This window comes from Chanodichthys erythropterus, chromosome 7 (genome assembly GCF_024489055.1).
Source record: "Chanodichthys erythropterus isolate Z2021 chromosome 7, ASM2448905v1, whole genome shotgun sequence".
Classification (NCBI taxonomy): Eukaryota; Metazoa; Chordata; class Actinopteri; order Cypriniformes; family Xenocyprididae; genus Chanodichthys; species Chanodichthys erythropterus.
The window spans coordinates 12649369-12671586 of record NC_090227.1 but is presented as its reverse complement, the minus strand read 5'-3'; the positions used below and the strand labels follow the sequence as shown (position 1 = coordinate 12671586).

General features: G+C 36.8%; 1 protein-coding gene across 1 annotated transcript in view; it reads right to left on the bottom strand.

Moving 5' to 3' along the window:
- syt9a (synaptotagmin IXa) overlaps nt 1-21647 on the bottom strand; it is an 82254-nt gene extending 60607 nt beyond the window's left edge. Inside the window, exons 1-3 of the mRNA XM_067389023.1 lie at nt 21500-21647; nt 4274-4724; nt 862-1414 (exon numbers count right to left, since the gene is read on the bottom strand). Coding sequence (XP_067245124.1) covers nt 862-1414; nt 4274-4724; nt 21500-21647 — 1152 coding nt within the window. The remainder of the gene's footprint in view (nt 1-861; nt 1415-4273; nt 4725-21499) is intronic.
- Between the last annotated feature and the right edge of the window lie 571 nt (nt 21648-22218).

The window sequence follows — 22218 nt, the reverse complement described above, 5'->3', positions numbered from 1 at the left end:
CTATCGTAACTTCTGTTTCATGCCGACTTTAATGGAAAAAGTTGCCTTGAAAAGTTGAATTTCAATAACATATTTCAAATCAGTAATAAAATTGCACATTAACGTTATCATAAATGTTGTTTCTTATCTTCAAACACACACACACACACACACACACACACACACACACACACACACACACACACACACACACACACACACACACACACACACACATACCAACAACAACAACAACTGTATATTTCTGGTTGGTCCAACCAATGTGCATGTGTACTGTAATGCTGCAGACATTTGCGCTGGCTTCACAAAATTGAACAACACTAACCACTTTATGGCTGTTTCTGGAGCTTTCAACAGCAGCTGCAGCTATCATCACACAGTAGGCCTATGCTGTCATCACACAGCAAGAACTGCCATAAAGACCAGGCAGTGGCTTTGCTGACTGGTTCTTTTAGGCTGGACTTACTTTACTAGAGCCACCATATTGGGTGTTAAAATTTCTCTCATTTATTGTAAAACCAGTGGTCTGTCTCTTATATTGTTATACCAACTGACTGAACTGCAGTGCCAGCTAAAACATACTAAATGTTGCAGTGCTATGAGGACTCAGAATTGAAAACCATTATTTAGTCCTATTATTGTAAGCCTTATTATTCCTCTGAAAGTGATTTACATGCTATTTTCATGGCTCTTGTCAAAAGAGGGTGATACAAGAGCCATGAAAATAGCATGTAAATCACTTATATGTTTATAGTCTCTGAATATCTCAATTGACTCAAGTGTTTTAGTGTCTATTTTTGTTCAGATGTATCCTCATCTCTTAAAATATACCTTTCAACAGAATCATAAAAATCTACTCACCGAAGACACATACTGGATGTCCCTGCAGAGTTTGGTCTCCCTGGGAAAATCCACTAGATCCAGAAAGTTGTCAACCACCACCTGCCCAATAATATCGTGGCGTGAAAAACGATCAAAATCGTAGACACTGAAGTGCAGCTTCCTTGTGGGCAGGTCTGCATATGCCACAGGGAAGAGGAAGACCTCATCAAACACAGGGTTTAATGTCTTACGATGCACCTTGGTCTGGTGTTTGGTTTTGCGGTCTGGGAGAAGGTAGATTTTTACATATGGGTCAGAGGTTCCAGAAAAGTCCTTGGCTGGGAGGTCTTGGGCTCTGTGGATCTTGACAATGAGCTGCTCCAGGTCACAGTCATATTTAAGAATAAAGTGGAGGCGTCCACAGCTGTCCACACGACTGCTTCGGCTGTCCTCTCCATCTAGGGATCTTTGTTTGTAGAGTTCTGGTTTTAGCTGGCCCAGACTCATGCCAGTCAGAGAGTCTTGCCTCTGGAACTGGGTTACTGTGAAGTCAGGGTTAGATTGGTTCATCTGACGCCGAATTGAACTTTGCCTGTTGACAGATAGTTGGAGTTAAAGACAAATTACTGGATATGAGGCTTACTTGGTGAGCCAAATAAATAAATGAAATTTCTCATACTAAATAAAAACTTAGATCTTTTAAGTATTATTTCTTAGTTTGTCAAAAAAGTTTGGTAACACTTTACTTGAAGGGGTGTGCATAAGACTGACATGACACCTTCATAATTATGACATGACACATGTCATGAATATGAAGGAGGTTTTATGCATGTTTATGACAACTGTCATTAAGTGTCATTTGCTCAATTATGTAATTTTTAATGCAAAGATGACATTGTTTGTGATGTCCGAGTTATGACAACTTGACATAAACCAATACATCATAACCTGTCAGTGTCTTTGTCATGACAACTTGACATTATTTAGCTTTATGGGTTAACATTACATTAAACTGTCATGTGGTTGGTGTTGACATTGGCTGTCATGAGGCCATTATAATAGTGTCATAAATATGTATCTTGACCTCAAGTACAGTGGTACAAATTGAACTTGTCATTAAAATATCATTAAGTGACAATACTCTGACAAATAATTTTATAACAGCGTCATGAATATTTTTCATTATTTTTTATTTTTTTTTAAGTTTCCTCCAACAGAAGGTCAGATAACAGACCATTTCAAACTTCTTAAAAAAATGACACTGTTATAAAATAATGGTAACACTTTATTGTAGGGTCTTTTAACTAGTTGCTTATTACTATTAGCATGCATATTACTAGAATATTGACTATTTATTAATAATTATTAAATACATATTAATGGCTTATTATGCATGACCTTATTCTAGATTCTTAATCCTACCCAATACCTAAACTTAACAATTAAAGGTGCTAAAGAGGATGTTTTGTTTTATACATTTTTGCAATATTACTTGAAACTGTCTTTACTAACTGATAAAAGACTATTTATTAGATGCACTGAAAGGAATAATATTAATATACATCATCTGTGCACGAGGTAGGGCCTTAAAAACATCAGGCAATCGTTTACGCGATCATCGCGTAAACAATTGGCCCTCTGGCTGTTCAATCACTGCCATGACATTCCTTGTGAGAGACATGCGCGGATTGGCCCTCTGGCTTGTCAATCACTGCCATGACGTTCCTTGTGAGAGACGAGCGCGGCTGTGCGCTCCAGTAACTTTCCACACTCTACAGGCGCCGCATGCGATGTTTTTGTCAGGAGACAGGAGTAACAACTGCAGATTATGAGTTACCTGCGGTGAGTCCGACATAAGGAATCCACTAACACGATACAATGAATTTCGGTGGTAAACACTCGTGTTCCAATACTCGTTGCATGAGTTTTGGGAGGCGTAGCCTCGAAAGGAGGGGGGGGGTTGTTCTTACGTATGCGCTAATTTCAAAAACTCAGTAACAGTCTTTGGATTCTCAGATTTATCACCTTTAACTATATTTAGAAGCAGTAAATTAGGAGTTTATTGACAGAAAAGTCATAGTTAACAGTTTATATATGTGTTTCCTATACTGAAGTGCTACCAAAATAATGTAATGTAATGTTAATGTTAAAAACCAAAGTAGTTTAAGTTTGATAATTACTCTGCTATGTCATGTTTATGACAGGTTATGTTGTCTTGGTTTATGTCAAGTCGTCATAACACAGACATCTCAAACAATGTCATCTTTGCATTTAAAATGACATAATTGAGCGAATGACACTTAATGACAGTTGTCATGAACATGCATAAAACCTCCTTCATTTTCATGACTTGTGTCATGTCATGATTATGAAGGTGTCATGTCAGTCTTATGCACACCCCTTCAAGTAAAGTGTTACCAAAAGTTTTTAAAAAATGCCAAGTTAGTGAGACAGAAACAAAATAACCTATTGACAGATCAGAAGCCAGAATTGGATCCGATAAGTGTTTTACGATAAGTGTTGCTTTACCATGGTAAAAGGGATTAACTCAGCTTCAAATTGTGCCTAGGAACACCCTTACTTGTGGCCATATTCCCTTTATTAGGGGTGTTTACATGCATTCATTTTCGTCAATCCCATTTCAGATTCTGAAATTTCTGTTTGAACCCTAAACTTATATGTAATGTCACTGGAGCTACTCTGAGTATAATTGTAATTTTTGCCTTGATGACATACCTGAAAGTACAGTCGACAAATATGTCAAAAGAGCTTTTTTATCAAATATTAAATATGCAGTCTCCTCCACCTGAACAGTTCATAAGACGTAAATAAACGTATGCACATTCGTAAGATGTAAAACATATGCAAACGGAGATGAGATCTTATTATAAAAGGCCTCTAATAAACATATGTATCATGACACTGCATGGGAGCAAGGTTTTTTTTTTTTAATCCAAGATCATGTTCAAGCATTTACATTGATTGGATTATTTCAGATCTACACCACCCCTTTAAATCTAAATTTCATTCAGATTAAGTTTAATCAGATTGATTGATGTGTTTACATGAAGGACTGTCAGTCTGATTGAGGTATCAATCTGATTACTAACTAATTATGTGGGTGCATGTAAACATAGTGTGTTTTTTACAAAATCATAACAAAAGCAATATGATTGCTTCAAGACATTTGATATTTTCCTTATTCAGGAATGTTCTTGTTATTTTATGCTGTCATTTTAAAATGTGCAATAAAACTCTGCAAGCCTATATGCCTGCCTTAAAATTATCCAACTTTAAAGTGAAAACTACATCTTTATGAGGTCAGTGTGCTCTAGAGACACTTAGTAATAAACTCTGATTAGAGACCAAATTGACCTCTCAGCCAGTTCTATTGTTGAGAAACTGATGTTTTTACCAGAATCCATTAAAGTAATTTAATTGGTTGACTTACCTGACACAGGTTGAGGAGGGATCAGTTATTTGCCTCTGCATGCGTGTGTTGCCATGGACACCATTTTCTTGAGGCTTAGACTCCACCTCCAGTGGAATATCAGGTGAAGTGTGGCTTATTTTGAGGGCTGCCTCAGGCACTGGCACTGCAGGAGGAGATCCTGGAACTGCTGGAGAGACTGGAGTGGGCGGCACTGTTGTCTCTTTTACCACTGAACATCGGGCATTATTCCGGCGGTCTAGGGTGGCGTCCACCTCGGTATAGATGGACTGGGGTTGAAGGGGTGGAGGAGGAGGATGAGGTGGGTCTGGATGTCCCTCCTTGGTGTTTGGAGAGAGGCCTCGCTCGCGCCATGGAATCCAGCACAATTTCCATGAAACAAAGAGAGAGACGCCAAACAGGGCCAAGCCACAAGCGGTCACCACCAATGACAGCAGGCTAATGGATATGTCTAAGAAGAAAAAAATTGAATGCATACAAAAAGAGGGTGAGACAGAAATATAGGCCACATATGTATGTTCATTTTATACGAATGCTCTCTGGAACATGATGTATGGGACACTTAGATTTCAGGCTTGTGAGAGCACAAGCAGTTGTGGTCGACTGTTTTAATAACTAGTATTTCAGCTCTGTACACACAGTTCAGATTTATTTAAAATTTAGTTCTCACTACAAACATTTTTCTAGAATTAATTTGGTTGTAGAATGTAGTTGTCACTGTCATAAGAAAGTCTGTGTACACATTGGAATGGACATATTTTGCTGCAGTCTGTAAGTGGCAAGTGGAATTCCATCAAAAATGCAACAATGACATTTAATAATAATCTATATAGAATACATATCACGTCTGGTGCATTTCCATATTTAATAAGTAAAATTACACACAGCATTTTCACACTATTAGTGTTAAATTTCTAATCTATATGAATCTCTGTGAATTCCTTGAACAACGCATAGAGTCAGCAGGCTTCAATGGGAGTCTATGATACAATCAACAATGATTTTAATAGATCAAAGATTACTGGGAAAGGGGCTTGAAACACATAGGTAATATTGCATTCTCAAAAACTCAATCTTAGGATCATATGTTTTGCAAATGCTTATAGAAATTGCAAATATTGTATGAAATATGTCATCACTAAAACAGCAATTAGGCTCCATTCGTTCACAGCCATTTAGTCTGAAGATCTTTGAGCAGCCACTCAAAATTCAAAGAATCATTTAATGGACCTTAAGTTAGAGGCAACAGATGCCATTAACTACCTTTTTTCTCAAACCTCTAATATAGGCGCTACAGTAGTATCTTTTTAAACGGGTGGCACCTGCTTTAATTTGATATATAATGCCTTTTAATTTGTAAAGTTTCCTTTTCTCCGGTTTTCAAAACAAAACAAAAAAGCTTCGATAGCTTCTACATTAAATTAGCCCTATGAGCACACTGTATTCCCTAGACATCTATCTGAACGTCAATTCTAAGCCACTGCCATTTGAAACATTGGATATTGTCACTGTGATGATTGGCCTTAACCTTAACTCTAATGAAATCCATGAACTTTAATTAAAATCCGGAACTTAAGTTAATTAGCAGAAGTTAAAAATGGAACCCTCACAAAGTTCACTCAAAGCATGTGACATGTTTAATTAGGATGGACAAAACTGGTTCAATTGAACGCCACAGGGGTGCAGCCAAGGGTTGAACACGGTTGGACAGGACCACAAAGTGGACATTCAAGCATCCTTAATTATTATTTTGAGGGAAAACAGTCAGGGCTGCATTTCCCAAAAGCATCATAAGCCTACATTGATCATAGAACAATTTCCACCAATGGTCTCTATGATTAACTTAGGCTTACGATGCTTTTGGGAAATGCAGCCCAGGGTTGTAAAAAGCCCCAAATATTTCTCTCTAGCCCTCGACACACTGACACAATCTAAGAAAAAGATTGTCATTTTACTCAAAGTAGACAATAGTGGGATTACACAGCAAGAAACAATAAAAATATATTATCCTCTTAGAATTATAAGGTTTTATCTGACATTTGTCAAAATTTAGTTATTCACATATTCTTATTTTGTGACAAGGTTTTGTACATTTTGGGGTTTTTAATTTAGAAAACAAAACGTTTCTACAAAGTTGAATGGAATGCAAAAAACTTTGACACTCAGTATCTCAAAACTGCTCAGAATGCAGATAGAACCTTATAATTCCAAGGGGAACTAATTGTAATTGTCATAAGTCAAAATGCATGTCAGAGAATAGAGCAAGGGTAAAAAAACACACACACACACACACACACACACACACACACACACACACATGTTTGTTTTTGTGAATTGTGGGGACTTTCCATAGACTTCAATGCATTTTACACTGAACAAACTGTACATTCTATCCCCCTACCCTGCCCCTACCCCTAAACCTAACCCTCACAGGAAACTGTGCAAACTTTTACTTTTTCACAAAAACTCATTCTGTGTGATTTATAAGCCTTTTGAAAAGTGGGGACATGCTGAATGGTCCACACGATGTAGGTTAACACATGTTTATATTACATCATGGGGACATTTGGTCCCCACAATGTAATATAAACAAAAGCACACACACACACACACACACACACACACACACACACACACACAACCTGACATGGAGATAAGGACCCTAATGTAAAGCAGAGGGCTCTTGGTCATTGTAACAGAATCCACTGAATTCCAACATAAATCCAACAAAATAACAAAGAGACTTGCATGGCAAACATGGCTTGGTGCAAAAACAATAATCATGAGCTTATCAGCAGTGGTAAATGGACAATACTTGACAAGGATACATGGCAAACATGAGGGCTTAAATACTCAAGGACTAATCACAAACAAGGAATACCTGTCCACAATAAACCCAATGAACCACTGAAAAACAAGACATGAAACAAAGAGGCACATGACAAAGGAGCACATGGCAGGATCACATGTGGACAAGAATCACATAATTAATAGTTTGTTACATTTATATAGCGCTTTTCTAGGTACTCAAAGTACTTTACACATTGAATGAGGAATCTCCTCCACCACCACCAATGTGCAGCATCCACCTGGATGATGCGACGGCAGCAATATTGCACCAGAACACCCACCACACACCAGCTTATTGGTGGAGTCGAGACAGAGTGATGAAGCCAATCAGAATATGACATGGGAGCACATGGCAAAAAAAAACACAAAAATACTAGTGAAAACATGAAACATGAACAAAACCAAAACTAGACATGACAGTCATTATCCAGAAATAGATGACTGATCAGTGTCATGATTGACCAATCAGAATCAAGTATTTCTGATTAATAATTATCAATATACTGTTTTCAGCTGCAGGCCTCCCAGTGCAGTTGGCCCCTATTAATCTTCCCAGCTTTATATTATATAGGGGGTCAAGCTGCTCCCACAACAGCTCAATGGGGTTGAGATCTGGTGACTGCGCTGGTCACTCCATTACAGATAGAATACCAGCTGCCTGCTTCTTCGCTAAATAGTTCTTGCATAATCTGGAGGTGTGCTTTGGGTCATTGTCCTGTTGTAGGATGAAATTGGCTCCAATCAAGCACTGTCCACAGGGTATGGCATGGCGTTGCAAAATGGAGTGATAGCCTTCTTTATTCAAAATCCCTTTCACCTTGTACAAATATCCCACTTTACCAGCACCAAAGCAACCCCAGACTATCACATTTCCTGCACCATGCTTGACAGATGGCGTCAGGCACTCTTCCAGCATCTTTTCAGTTGTTCTGCGTCTCACAAATGCGTCTTCTGTGTGATCCAAACACCTCAAACTTCGATTCGTCTGTGCATAACACTTTTTTCTAATCTTCCTCTGTCCAATGTCTATGTTCTTTTGCCCATATTAATCTTTTCCTTTTATTGGCCAGTGTCAGATATGGCTTTTTATTTGCCACTCTGCCCTGAAGGCCAGCATCCCGGAGTCACCTCTTCACTGTAGACGTTGACACTGGTGTTTTGCGGGTACTATTTAATGAAGCTTCCAGTTGAGGACCTCTGAGGCGTCTATTTCTCAAACTAGAGACTCTAATGTACTTGTCTTCTTGCTCAGTTGGTCAGCGGGGCCTCCCACTTCTAAGCATCTTCCCACTTTCTTCTCTGGTTAGAGCCTGTTTGTGCTATTCTCTGAAGGGAGTAGTACACACCGTTGTAGGAAATCTTCAGTTTCTTGGCAATTTCTCGCATGGAATAGCCTTCATTTCTAAGACAAGAATAGACTGTCGGGTTTCACATGAAAGTTCTCTTTTTCTGGCCATTTTGAGAGTTTAATTGAACCCACAAATGTGATGCTCCAGATACTCAACTAGCTCAAAGGAAGGTCAGTTTTAGTCAGCTTCTCTAACCAGCTAAACTGTTTTCAGCTGTGTTAACATAATTGCACAAGGGTTTTCAAATCATCCATTAGCCTTCTAACACAGTTAGCAAACACAATGTACTGTTAGAACATTGGAGTGATGGTTGCTGGAAATCATACAGAGCCTCTATACACCTATGTAAATATTGCATTACAAACCAGACATTTGCAGCTAGAATAGTCATTTACCACATTAACAATGTATAGAGTGTATTTCTGATTAGTTTAATGTTATCTTCATTGAAAAAACAGTGCTTTTCTTTCAAAAATAAGGAAATTTCTAAGTGACCCCAAACTTTTGAACGGTAGTGTATATTTTAGTATGACCTCTGCGGTTGCGTAGAGGCAGACAGGAAGTTTCAAGATGACCTCGGTGTTCGCATCAAAACAGATAGGAAGTTCAGGGTCGACCTCTGCGGTCACGTTGAGGCAAACAGGAAGTTCAGGGGCAACCTCCGTGGTTGTATCAATGCAAATAGGCAGATCACAAGGTGGAATGGGCACAGGACCGGGATTCGGGTCAGGGGCTGGAGCCATCACTGGGCTGTGTGCTCAGGAGCAGACTCATGGGCTGGAGCAGGCTCTGGAGGGGACACATGGGCTGAAGCAAGCTCTGGAAAGGGAGAATTAGGGAGAACAGAGGACAAAGGAGCGACCTCTGGGACGGACAGCAAAGGCAGGCTTGAAAGCGCTGAGGCCGGTGGGCTAGATGGCGCTGGTCTACAGATGCCGGCTGCTGGCACTGACAACAGCTGTGTGTCCTCCAAGATGGATGCCAGTATCACTTGCGTAGGAACCATCCTAATGACTTCATGTGCGATGTTCATGACAACCGGGAACTCTAGCGAGGTGTCCATGACGGCTGGAGACTCTGGCGTAGCATCCGTGATGGCTGGAGGTTCTGACATGGTGGCCATCTAGGCTGATTTCTTTGGCTTCACGGCCATCTCGGTTGATGACTCTGGCTTGGCGGACATCTTGACTGATGACTTTGGTTTAGCATCCATCTTGACTGAAGTCTCAGGTGTGGTGGCCATGTTGTAAATAGGCTCCGCCTGACCAGGAGTAACTATTTGACTTTGATATCAGAGATGGTAAATGAAGTCTTAAGTTCCTCCATCTCCCACAGAAGCAGAGGGTAGTCCAGGCATTCATTAAAGATAACTAAGAATCATTATATTCCAGCACCACAGCCATGGACCAAAATAACTGAGCAAATCCACCTACCGCACACCCCTGCTGATGCAGGGCAGTCAATGCCAGACATTGTGCTCTCCGCTACATTTTAGTGGCTGGAGGAAGAATCCGAATTCCCATGCTGCTGGATCTGAGGTGATCAAGGTTTTCTGTCACGGAATGCTCTGAGACTTGGGTAAGATCCAAGTGCAGCTTTATTGGTGAATCCAGAATCATAGTCAAATTTGCAGGCAAAGGGTCAAAAACACATACAAAAAATCCAAACGGGTCGTCAGACAGAAAACTCACACAAAAGGGTAAATCCACAGAAAATCCACAAAACCAAGAGCCATGAACAAAAGCGAGGGCACAGATGTGCAACGTAACACTTGCAAAACTTCGATGACAATGACTGTTAGTCAACCATGTTTCTCTCAATGTAATGTCCAACCGCTGAATGCAATATTTCTTGATGAGTCTGGGCAAAGGATTATGGGGATTGAAGTGTATGGCTGAGTGGCAAAGGTCAGGAAAGGAGTGCCCTCTAGTGATCAACCTGGGCACACCAGCTGGTGTGACAGTAACATCAAAAAAGATTCTCAAAAAAATTGCACCATGTTGTTCATGGCTGTCTGGATGCATGGAACAAACAAAAGCTCTTTAGATTTCTGAAAATTAAACCAGAAATTGATGCATAGACTGCAGCAGGGATGATGGCAGGGTATGAGCAGTAACAATTGTAGGACACAAGGGCTATTTTAGACCATTTTTAGCCCCCTAAAACTATAATCACCTATTCGAACAATCAGGCCAATACTGTTTCCTAAAGAAAGTTTACCATTTTTCACACTTTTTAAGTCTTGTCAGTTTAAACATTCTAGTGATTTTAAGCCATTCAAGCGTAAGATGCTGAGAAAAGAAAACTCAATGCAGTATTAACGCTCTGTGATAGTTTCTGTGCTTGCATACAGAAAGCTGCTGATCAGACATTATGCAAGTACAGAATTGAGTTCTCTTTCATGCCTTCTTGAGAAAATACACACAAAATTATATCAAAATGTCCGATGATCAACCACGTAAACAGTCTTAAAGGTGGGGTGTGTATTTTTTTTTTTTTCAACTACACTGTTTGGAAGTTAGTCAGGCTGATACCAACAACAAATGTCTAACCAGTCAGCTTTAGGGGGCGTATAACGGTCGAGGAGAGAGAATGAGCAAGATGGAGATTTGAAAATAAGTAAAAAAAAAAAAATTGCAGAACGAGAGATGGGACACAATAAAAAAAAGCTCAGAATATATTACTGGAATGAGGGCTTATGACTGGGCAAGCACTTTAAGGACCCATGTTTATAATAGAAAAGCTTTTCAGCGCTGGAGAGACCTAAGTTGGAAGGCCTGAAAACAGACGCAGAGGCTGCTTTGATCCCGCTTCTCAGGTGAATAATATGGTTTTGATTGTCTGGAGCTGTTGTGCTGTTTGCAACTAACAATGAACACTTTGTATTTACTCTTGTGTACTGTACGTTCATTTTTGTGCTTCCTTGTCGTTTGTTCATCAACTGCACTTTATTTTTTGTGAAGCATTTTGTTGCGCATCAGCTGTGATAAACAGACATCCACTCGCATTGCATGTGTAACAGTGGCCAGTTTTTTGCTATTAAACCACTGCACACTGACGACCGCTAGATAATGAAGCAATGAAGAGAGGAGTGGGTTTGTTTGGGTTTCTTTCAAATATCAACAATGTCCAACAGCCGTTGTTCAAAATCTATTTACCGCACCTTTAATTGAACGCATTTAAGAAAATATTGAATGTGCGTCAATATAACGGATTCATGCATTAGGTCTTAAAGTGACAGCAGCCTCATATACCTTGTTTCCTAAGTTAATAATGTTAATCAAACAACAAAAAAAGAGAAAGAATCACTCTTAACTAACTCACGTAGCTTTAATAGGAATCTGTGTATATTTAATTCATAGAGTAATAGAGTTTGCACAAGCATTGTAAAATACTGTTTATTTAATTTGAATATTTGTCCTCTTGTAATTATTTGTGCTACTGCTTGTAATTTGTTTATTCATTCTTATTTTATAGAATTCTAGGACATGTAGAAATAATTCTTTACAGGCTTTAAAAGTAACCTTTAGATCACTGTAACTTTAGTGAATGAAGCTACACAAATTAAATGCTTGCCGTGTTAACAGCTTCATTCACTGTAATAGGAGCAATTAAATATTCCAGACTTTTCTGCTAAAGAAACAAATATCTAATCTGTAATGCACTTTCTTTGCATTGACATACACTGTGTGTTCAAGTTACTTGAAGTAAACGTTTTGTGTCCTTTTAGAAACTTTATTTTTATTTATTTATTTGCCTCATTTAAACATCTGGTAATGACACTTCATTTTTCATTGTTCGTGGCAAAACCTTTAATTACTATGAATACTAATTAATAGGTAATTCTTTATAATTGGTCATAGTTATTAATATACTAGTGGTTAATGAATATGGTCACATTCAATAATTATCTCAAATAGTATTATTACCTAATACAGAACTGTCTCAGTCCTAAATTCGCTATTACTTACCGACAGTTAATAGTAGTAGCTGAAGTGTAAATGTTGTACTCATTTATCCTGCATTACTTCCTGCATAGTTACCTATTAATGATGGACAATTATTTTAATATGACATACAAATAGTGCTATTTTGTAGTAGCAGGTAATAAACATGTAACAAACATTTACATGTAATAGTTGTACGTTGTGTTTCATTCCATCATTCCATCATAATATTCCACGTAAACCCTGTGTAATAAAAAATGAATAATGATAAAAAAAGAACCAGTAAATATCAACAATTTCGGCTCAATTAAAATGTTGCATTATGTAACCTTGGCATTTTTATGTGAACTAGATAGAACTATACCTGAACTATACCATTGCTGTTGTGAGTCTCCTTCTCTGAAATACTGCTCTGCTGGGGAGACAGGTACTCCACATAATGTTACTTTTTTAGAGTTGGCATAAAATAATAGTCTTTAACAGGTCTCTTGCTTATTGTTCCACATTTATTAATAGGTTGGAGCGTCAGGTGCATGTGAAACCTGGGAAATCTTAGGTTCCAATTGTTGAAGAAACGGGTCATAGACCATGCAGTCTGTCTGATTCCCATTAAAAAGCTGCCTGGTTATTTCCTACCATTAATATCTTACATCAAATAGTATTTAAGATAATCATTTAAAAACCCTTGGTATTCTGAGACAGCCATTATCTGTGATGAACAAGTGATCAAAATACCTGGATGTTACTTTCTTTCAGATTCATGATTGTGGAGCAAAATACATTATCTACTGAAATTAAAAATCATGAACAAAATACAGTTTTATTAAAATGCTTTTATGACATTGTACCATGGGTATATATAGAAAATAAAATCTAATTTAAAACCGCAAGCTATATTTACTACAGTTCACAATGCACAGCCAAGGCTGTCTTAATCATAGAGAAACAGATCAGTTAAAGGTGCCAAAGAATGCTTTTTCACAAGATGTAATATGTCTAAGGTGTCTCCTGAATGTGTCTGTTAAGTTTCAGCTCAAAATACCCCATAGATTTTTTGGTAACACTTTACTTGAAGGAGTGTGCATAAGACTGACATGACTCCTTCATAATCATGACATGACACATGTCATGAATAGGAAGGTGGTTTTATGAATGTTTATGACAACTGTCATTAAGTGTCATTCGCTCAGTTATGTCATTTTTAATGCAAAGATGACATTGTTTGTGATGTCCGAGTTATGACAACTTGACATAAACCAATGCATCATAACCTGTCAGTGTCTTTGTCATGACAACTTGACATAATTTAGCTTTATGTGTTAACATTACATTAAACTGTCATGTGGTTGGTTTTGACATTGGCTGTCATGAGGCCATTATAATAGTGTCATGAATATGTATCATGAGCTCAAGTAAAGTGGTACAAATTGAACTTGTCATTAAGTGACAATACTTTGACAAATAATTTTATAACAGCGTCATGACTATTTTTCATTTCATGTTTTTTTTTTTTGTTTTTTTTTTAAGTTTCCACCAACAGAAGTTCAGATAATAGACAATTTCAAATTTCTTAAAAAAGATGACACTGTTATAAAATAATGGTAACACTTTATTTTAGAGTCTTTTAACTAGTTGCTCATTACTATTAGCATTCATATGGCTAAAATATTGTCTATTTATTAGTACTTATAAAGCACATATTAATGCCTTATTCTGCATGACCATATTCTACATTCTTAATCCTACCCAATACCTAAACCTAACAATTAACTATAATAAGCAGTAAATTAAGAGTTTATTGAGGGAAAAGTCATAGTTAATCATTTTTATATGTGTTCCCTATATTGAAGTGTTACCAAAATAATGTAATGTAATGTTAACCCATAAAGCTAAGTAGTTTTTTAAGTTTGATAATTAATCTGCTATGTCATGTTTATGACAGGTTATGATGTTTTGCTAATGTCAAGTTGTCATGACAAAGACACTGACAGGTTATGATGCATTGGTTTATGTCAAGTTGTTGTAACAAAGACATCTCAAACAATGCCATCTTTGCATTAAAAATTACATAACTGACCGAATGACACTTAATGACAGTTGTCATAAACATGCATAAACCCACCGTCATATTCATGGCATGTGTCATGTCATGATTATGAAGGTGTCATGTCAGTCTTATGCACACCCCTTCAAGTAAAGTGTTACCGATTTTTTTACCGACCCTATTTTGGGGCATCATTAACTATACACTGATTTTGGCAGCGCCGCCCCTTTAAATTGCGTGCTCCCTGCCACACGAGCTCTCGACTATATTACAGCGCATTTACAAAGTTCACACAGCTAATATAACCCTCAAATGGATCTTTACAAGATGTTCGTCATGCATGCTGTATGCATGCTTTGAATTATGTGAGTAAAGTATTTATTTTGATGTTTACATTTGATTCTGAATGAGTTTGAGGCTATGCTCTGTGGCTAATGGCTAATTCTACACTGTTGGAGAGATTTATAGAGAATGAAGTTGTGTTTATTCATTATACAGACTGCAAGTGTTTAAAAAATGAAAATAGCGACGGCTCTCTTGTCTCCGTGAATACAGTAAGAAATGATGGTAACTTTAACCACATTTATCAGTACATTAGCAACATGCTAATGAAACATTTAGAAAGTCAATTTAAAAATATCACTAAAAATATCATGCTACCATGGATCATTTCAGTTATTGTTGCTCCATCTGCCATTTTTCGCTGTTGTTCTTGCTGGCTTACCTTGTCTGTGCACAGATCCAGACGTTAATACTGCCTTTCCTTGTCTAATGCTCAAACATGGGCTGGCATATATGCAAATATTGGGGTCATACATATTAATGATCCCGACAGTTACATAACAGTCGGTGTTATCCGCGTGTTTTCCGGAAGTATTTTAAACAAATGAGATTTATATAAGAAGGGGGAATCAATGGGGTTTGAAACTCAATGTATGTCTTTTCCATGTACTGAACTCTTGTTATTTAACTATGCCAATATAAATTCAATTTTTGATTCTAGGGCACCTTTAAAAAGCAATGTTGAAAATATTGAAAGAAGAGAACATTAATTACCAGTAATTTTTGTCTTAGTGTCATAGTATTATATACTATATGTGCAATGTGATAAATGTTGTGCCCAAAAAATAATCTTGAATAAAATAGTTTACCAAAATAACATGAAATAATTTTGTATTAGTAACGTGTGTTAGCAATCCAGTAGCATTGGTCTTGTCATCTGTGCTATTTAAATCACCAAATTACATATTAAATGAAGGAAACTTGTAAAAACAGTTCACACTTTAGAATAACAGTCAGTCATTAATAGATAACTAGGGAGTAATGCGGGACAAATGAGTAGTACTTCAGTAACCCTTTGTCTATTACTATTAATTAACATGAAAACAAGAATTATAAAAAAATGACCAATTAATTATTAATTACAACATTAACGTATCTGTGATGTGAGCAATGACCATGTTCAGAGTAATAATGACGCAGACATGTTAATGTTATGAATAGTAATCAACTGGTAATTCTTTATAATTGGTCATAGTTATTAATATACTTGTGGTTAATGAATATGGTCTCATTGAATAATTTTCTCAAATAGTATTATTACCTAATACAGAACTGTCTCAGTCCTAAATTCGCTATTACTTACCGATTAGTTAATAGTAGTAGCTGAAGTGTAAATGTTGTAGTACTCATTTTTCCTGCATTACTTCCTGCATAGTTACCTATTAATGATGGACAATTATTTTAATATGGCATACAAATAGTGCAAATTTTATAAACATGTAACAAACATTTAATATTAATAATGTAATAGTTGTATGTTGTGTTTCATTCCATCATTACATCATAATATTCCACAGAGATCCTGTGGAATAACAACAAAAAAAAAAATAATGATAAAAAAAGAACCAGTAAATATTCATCAATGATTTCAGCTCAATTAAAATGCTGCATTATGAAACCTTGGCATTTTTATATAAACTAGATAGAACTATACCTGGACTTTTTAATGGGAAGAGTTTTTTTCCCCTCTTCCTCTCCTTTTACATATCCCCAGCATTCAGCAGAGACAGCAGCTGCCAAACTCTATTTGATTTGAGCTGTCCCTGTTGAGCAGAGTCCTCTAAAGCAGCCCAACTCATTTCAGTCTACTGAGTGTGTCAGTTACACTTCAAAGTGAAAGCTCCACAATGGCTCATATCTAGTAACCCATAGAAACATTCCAACATACAAAGAGCTTCAAAGTGCTTTGTAGCTGAGATTCCCACTGCGCTGCAGCTGCTTGCACAAATGCATTCATGTCCATGTTCATGTTCTTTTTTTTTTTTTTTTCTCGAGAAACACAGAAAATACTGATAATTTTAAACTGTACTAGTTTAGTATTTGACTAGTTTGGCTAACCAGTGTGTAAATAACAAGATTTTTTTTTTTTTTTTTTCCTTATCAAATTTGCTAAAAAAAAAATCATTTTGAAGTGATGTTTTAAATAGTAATAATGTAGCAAATATTTCTATACATTTTAAAACTGCTTGCAGTTATGTAACACATGCAACATCATAAATATGGAAGAATGCAGGTTTTCTTTGTATTCACTTTCACAAACAGGAATATTGCATGTTCCTAGACCCCTAAAAGGTGTAATAACAACATCTAAAAGTACTAGGCAGTCATTCACCCTTGGTATCTTGTTACATGCCAAAGCTCTGAGTGGTTATGCTGGACCCTCTGACCCCATTCCACATCTTTCTGCAAAGTGGGACTGAGACGATGAAATAGGATTTCCAATAAGAGGCTAATAAAGCAATGGAACTCCAGCCTGTGTTTTTTCATGCTGCAGCCCTTTCTCTGAACCAAAAACCACATAGAACAATATCAAATGTTGGTTATGCCATAACAGACTTTCCTAAGAAGGCTAAAAAATGAGCTCTAAATATTCTGAATCATTGCAAAATCACAGAAGCATTGCACTCGGTGTTCAATATTGCCCCTTGTGTAATCAAGTCTATTCTCAAAAAAAGATTATCTGTCCTCCAAAAGAAATAACAATGTTACTATAGCATTCACAGAAAGGCGATCATTCCGGCACAGTAAGATGCTAGATAATGATTGTTTTGCCTCTTTCTTTTCACTCTGGCTTCAGGCTGCTGATTATTTAATTATAGTTTACACAGCCACTTGGTCTGAATTTCCTGATTTCCCATGGAGCAAAACCACTCTTGCTGTAAGACTGGTCAAATGTGTTTATTTGCTTATTTAATAATATCTAAGCTATTGGAGAAGCATAGTCTTCATTAATGCTTGATTTCTGCTGAAAATATGAGGAAACTCTGTAAAACAGTCTTAGGTCAAATAACATTGAGTATATAAAAGCTGTTGTCTGGCCAGGTTCGTAATCCCACTCCTCCTCTCTCACTCCAACTTTCATCTCTGCACTATTCTGATCTAAAAAAAAAAAAAAAAAACCTGAATACAATTTGTCTGATTACTTACAGCACACACATATGGCATTGATTGTTATTGTGTCAATGTATCTGATAATAAACCGGCTAAGCGGTTTATTCTCTTTTATACTTAGAGTAAGGTTTTAATGTAGTAAACATCACTAATTGCATACTGTATATAACTAACTAAGTGCATTACACTATTGCTTTTTTTTCTTCTTCTTCTTCTACTTTTCAAATCAGGCTCAATGAAAAACATGCCTGGGGCAAACCTAAAAGCTTTATTCATTCAGTTTTATACTAAGCAGATAAACAAGAATTGTGTTTTATTATGCTGGTTGTTGTTTGTATCGTGGCAGTTTGAAAATGGTTAATGGTTAATGGTTAATGCTGTACTATGTTGAAAATAACATGCCACCTACACTAAACCCTACCCTAAACCTGTTAAGAAAAGACTTCAGCATGTACATTGTGAGATTGCAATGTATGTGTTGAAGCAATCATGCCATTTTAGTTTGCTGCTACAAGTTTTTGTACCCATGTACAAAAGTGTTGAGTACCTCACTGTACCAGGTGAGTTTAGTTTACTAGTTTACCACACCAGACAAGTCATACATATGGAACTAATTATGTGATTCAAATGTCAAAACAAAGTTTACTATGGAAGAGGATTAGGGCCAAGCAATAATAAAAAAATAAAACCATCTCGAGATTAAAGTTGTTAAATTTCGAGAAAAAAACTTGTTAAATTTCAAGAAAAAATTCTAGATAAAATGTTGAGAATAAACTTGTTAAATTACGAGAAAAAACTTGTTAAATTTAGAAAAAAGTCGAGATAAAATGTTGAGAATAAAGTCATTAAATTACGAGAAAAAAGTCGTTAAATTACGAGAACAAATTTGTTAAATTATGAGAAAAATGTCGTTAAATTTCGAGAAAAAAGTCAAGATAAAATGTTGTGAATAAACTCATTAAATTATGAGAAAAAAAGTCGTAAAAATTCCCTTTTTTCTCAAAATTGAACGACTTTTTTTCTCGTAATTTGACGGGTTTGTTCTCATAATCTAACAACTTTTTTCTCGTAATTTAATGACTTTATTCTCAACATTTTATCTCGACTTTTTTCTCAAAATTTAACGAGTTTATTTTCAACATTTTATCTCGACTATTTTCTTGAAATGTAACAAGTTTTTTTCTCGTAATTTAATGAATTTATTCTCAACATTTTTAAACATTTTTAAACTTTAATCTCAAGATGGTTTTATTTTTTTATTATTGCTTGGCCCTAATCCTCTTCCATAGTTTACAAATCAATCACTATATTTTTTTGTTTGTTTGTTTTTTTTGTTGTTGTTTTTTGAGGTCATAACATAGTTTGTGCAAGGAACAATGCAATGAGTCTTTATTAATCAATAATCTGCCCTGTAATCATGATTTATGGGAAAAAAATAATAAAAGTTGTTGGTGTTTTACTGTCCATAGTGTTGATTTAAGCTGGAAAGAGCAGTAAATTGAATGTATGTAGGTATTTTATATAGACGACACTGCCTGTATTTATGTATACTGTATATAGGTATATATAGAGTTTTGAAAAAAATGTAGGTAGAGGAATGGTTTTCCAGTGTGTCTACATTGGTTCTTTTTGTGACAAATGATTTTGCATTCCCACCTGGATTGTTCAATAAACCTCTTTCACAAGTTTCCTTCAGAGAGAGAGAGAGAAAAAAAAAAAAAAAAGAAAATTCAAAAACACAAAGTAGTTCAGTGACATTGACACACTTTTGTGTGCTAAACTCACTTTTTTGCATGATGCCAATCACCCAAAATGAAATTACATGCCTCAGCTGTACTCTTTTATTGCACCACTACTGTGGGACATGGGTTATGGTGCAGGCTATTGGCTCTCAATGAACTGACAAAACCAACCATGCCAATGCAGTCACAGGAGCTCAGTGCGTCAGAGAGTGTGAGTGAGATGCGGATATAGCTTCTAAGAATCTTGAGCTGGTATGCATGTGTGTTGGGGGAGTGGATTAGGGTTAAATTTTGGCTTTCAGCTTTTGTGCTACACTCACGTGTGCCAAGGGGATCTGGTAACCAGTGTTGAAGTAACAAATGCCATATTTAAATCAAATGCAACAATTTTCACTGGACAGAGTGGCTTCAGCTATATAACAGTATCTAAAGAAAAATAATAATAAAAAAAAAATAAAAAAAAAGATGATGATGATGATGAAACGTAAATGTGTGGTGTGTCAGGCTATCCCAGGGGGCATGGCATTAAGAGAATGGGTTTAATACAGGAGGATTGGGGTGAAGCTGTGAGGGGTAGATCTGAGCAAATTTTATGTGTAGTCATTTATTTAAAATGTATTTCCAAAATTTCATGACCTATAACAAAAGCTTTGCCCTAATACGGAGTGTTATAATATAGTACATATCTACGCATATCTGGCAAATAAATAAGCCAATAAACTTTTGAAGCTTTGTGTTATAAATATAATAAATCTAGGAACTATGTCTGCATCAAACATCAAGATGAATCATTGTAAAAGCTATTGTGGTAAATTTAATACTGGTTACCAGATCCCTTTGGCACACGTGAGTGTAGCACAAAATACTCCTGCCTCTTGCTCAGCAGGTGCTGTAGCTTAAGAATCCAAGCAGTCTGATTCCAGTACTCCACTTTTTAAAGTTGGCCTGTGCTGTTGGAATAGGTTGTGCGTTGTCTCAATCTGTTCATCTACACAGTATAAATGTGAAGTAACAAATGCCATATTTAAATCAAATGCAACAATTTTCAATTTTCACTGGACAGAGTGGCTTCAGCTATATAACAGTATCTAAAGAATAATAATAATTAAAAAAAAAAAAAGAAAAAAAAGAGGATGATGATGAAACGTAAATGTGTGGTGTGTCAGGCTATCCCCGGGGGCATGGCATTAAGAGAATAGGTTTAATACAGGAGGATTGGGGTGAAGCTGTGAGGGGTTCATCATGTCACCACCTCATTACTAATATTATTATTATTTAGTTATTTAGCTAATGCTATGAAAGGGACAACCCTGGAGGATCCTGGAGAAAGCTGAGGCAAGTGTCTCGATTAAGGACTCATTTGTGATAGTTTATTGATCAAGCCTAGAACCTCTTGGCACCCCAGTGATCATTTCATGTCATAAGGAACAGCCTTTTACCAGAGAAATTATGACATATAGCATTCTGGTAAAAAAAATAAATAAATAATTGCTAAACCACTGAATTCGTATAAAATTAAAGTAAAATGAAATAAGCCATGCTGCAAAAGTAATTGTCTACACCAAACTCAACCGCAACCGACAAACATAACGACACTCACACCAACACAGTAAGATATCAGTGAATGTGGTCGACATTCCTCCAGCCTAATCACACCTGGAGGTTGAAAATGGAATAAATTGTTAAGCAACAAGTCAATGCTGAATCAAATGAAAAAGAACCTACTACGTAAAAATAAACATAGGATATGAAATTAAAATGGTACTTTAGTGTTAACCGTGTTCGTGATGCTGAGGAGAAAAAAAACGCATGCAGCCGTTTAGAACAGAAGTGTCGCCTACCTGAGTCCGAATACCTCGGCCTGGCAAGGTCTCGGAAATAATAAATGAAATCCAAACAGTTTTCGTTCTGAACCTCCCCCGTAGAACAAAGATCCGATACGAGTTCTAGCGCTTTTTGACAAATCTCGTCCTCTCTGTCGACAGGCATTTCCCACCAGCATCCTTCTGAATTGTGGAGCTTCTAAAGCGCAATCCCCTCGCAGAGAAACATCATCTCACTGACGGCATCCCACTCTCGCGGACAAACCGAGCTCTTTTAACGTGGAAATGTTTCTGTCTTTTTATTAGTAGTATTAGTGGTATTATTCCCTTTCAGAATTCACTCGACACGAATTCTTGCGTGATGTGAAGCCCAGTCGCGACGCCAGTGGAGTCAGAAAACAAAAGCCACCGGTTGAATCTTCACACACACACATACACGCGCGCGAACTGAAGTGTGAAGCTCAATGTCCACGCTCGCCGTGGTGCTGAAGACAGTGCGCATGCTCACAGCCTGATAGCCACGTAATTACTCATCAGCAGGAGCGCAATCACTGTGTGTTTCTTAGTCCAACATGATAGTACCAGCGCATAATAATACCTTACATTTACTCATTTAAACAATCGTTTAAAACAGCTGAAGCCGGGTAAGACTCAGCTTCACAAAACCAGTAAGTAAAATTTTCAGCAAAACTATGGTTTTACTGAGTAGCTAACTTTGTGATAGCCAACTTGGTACA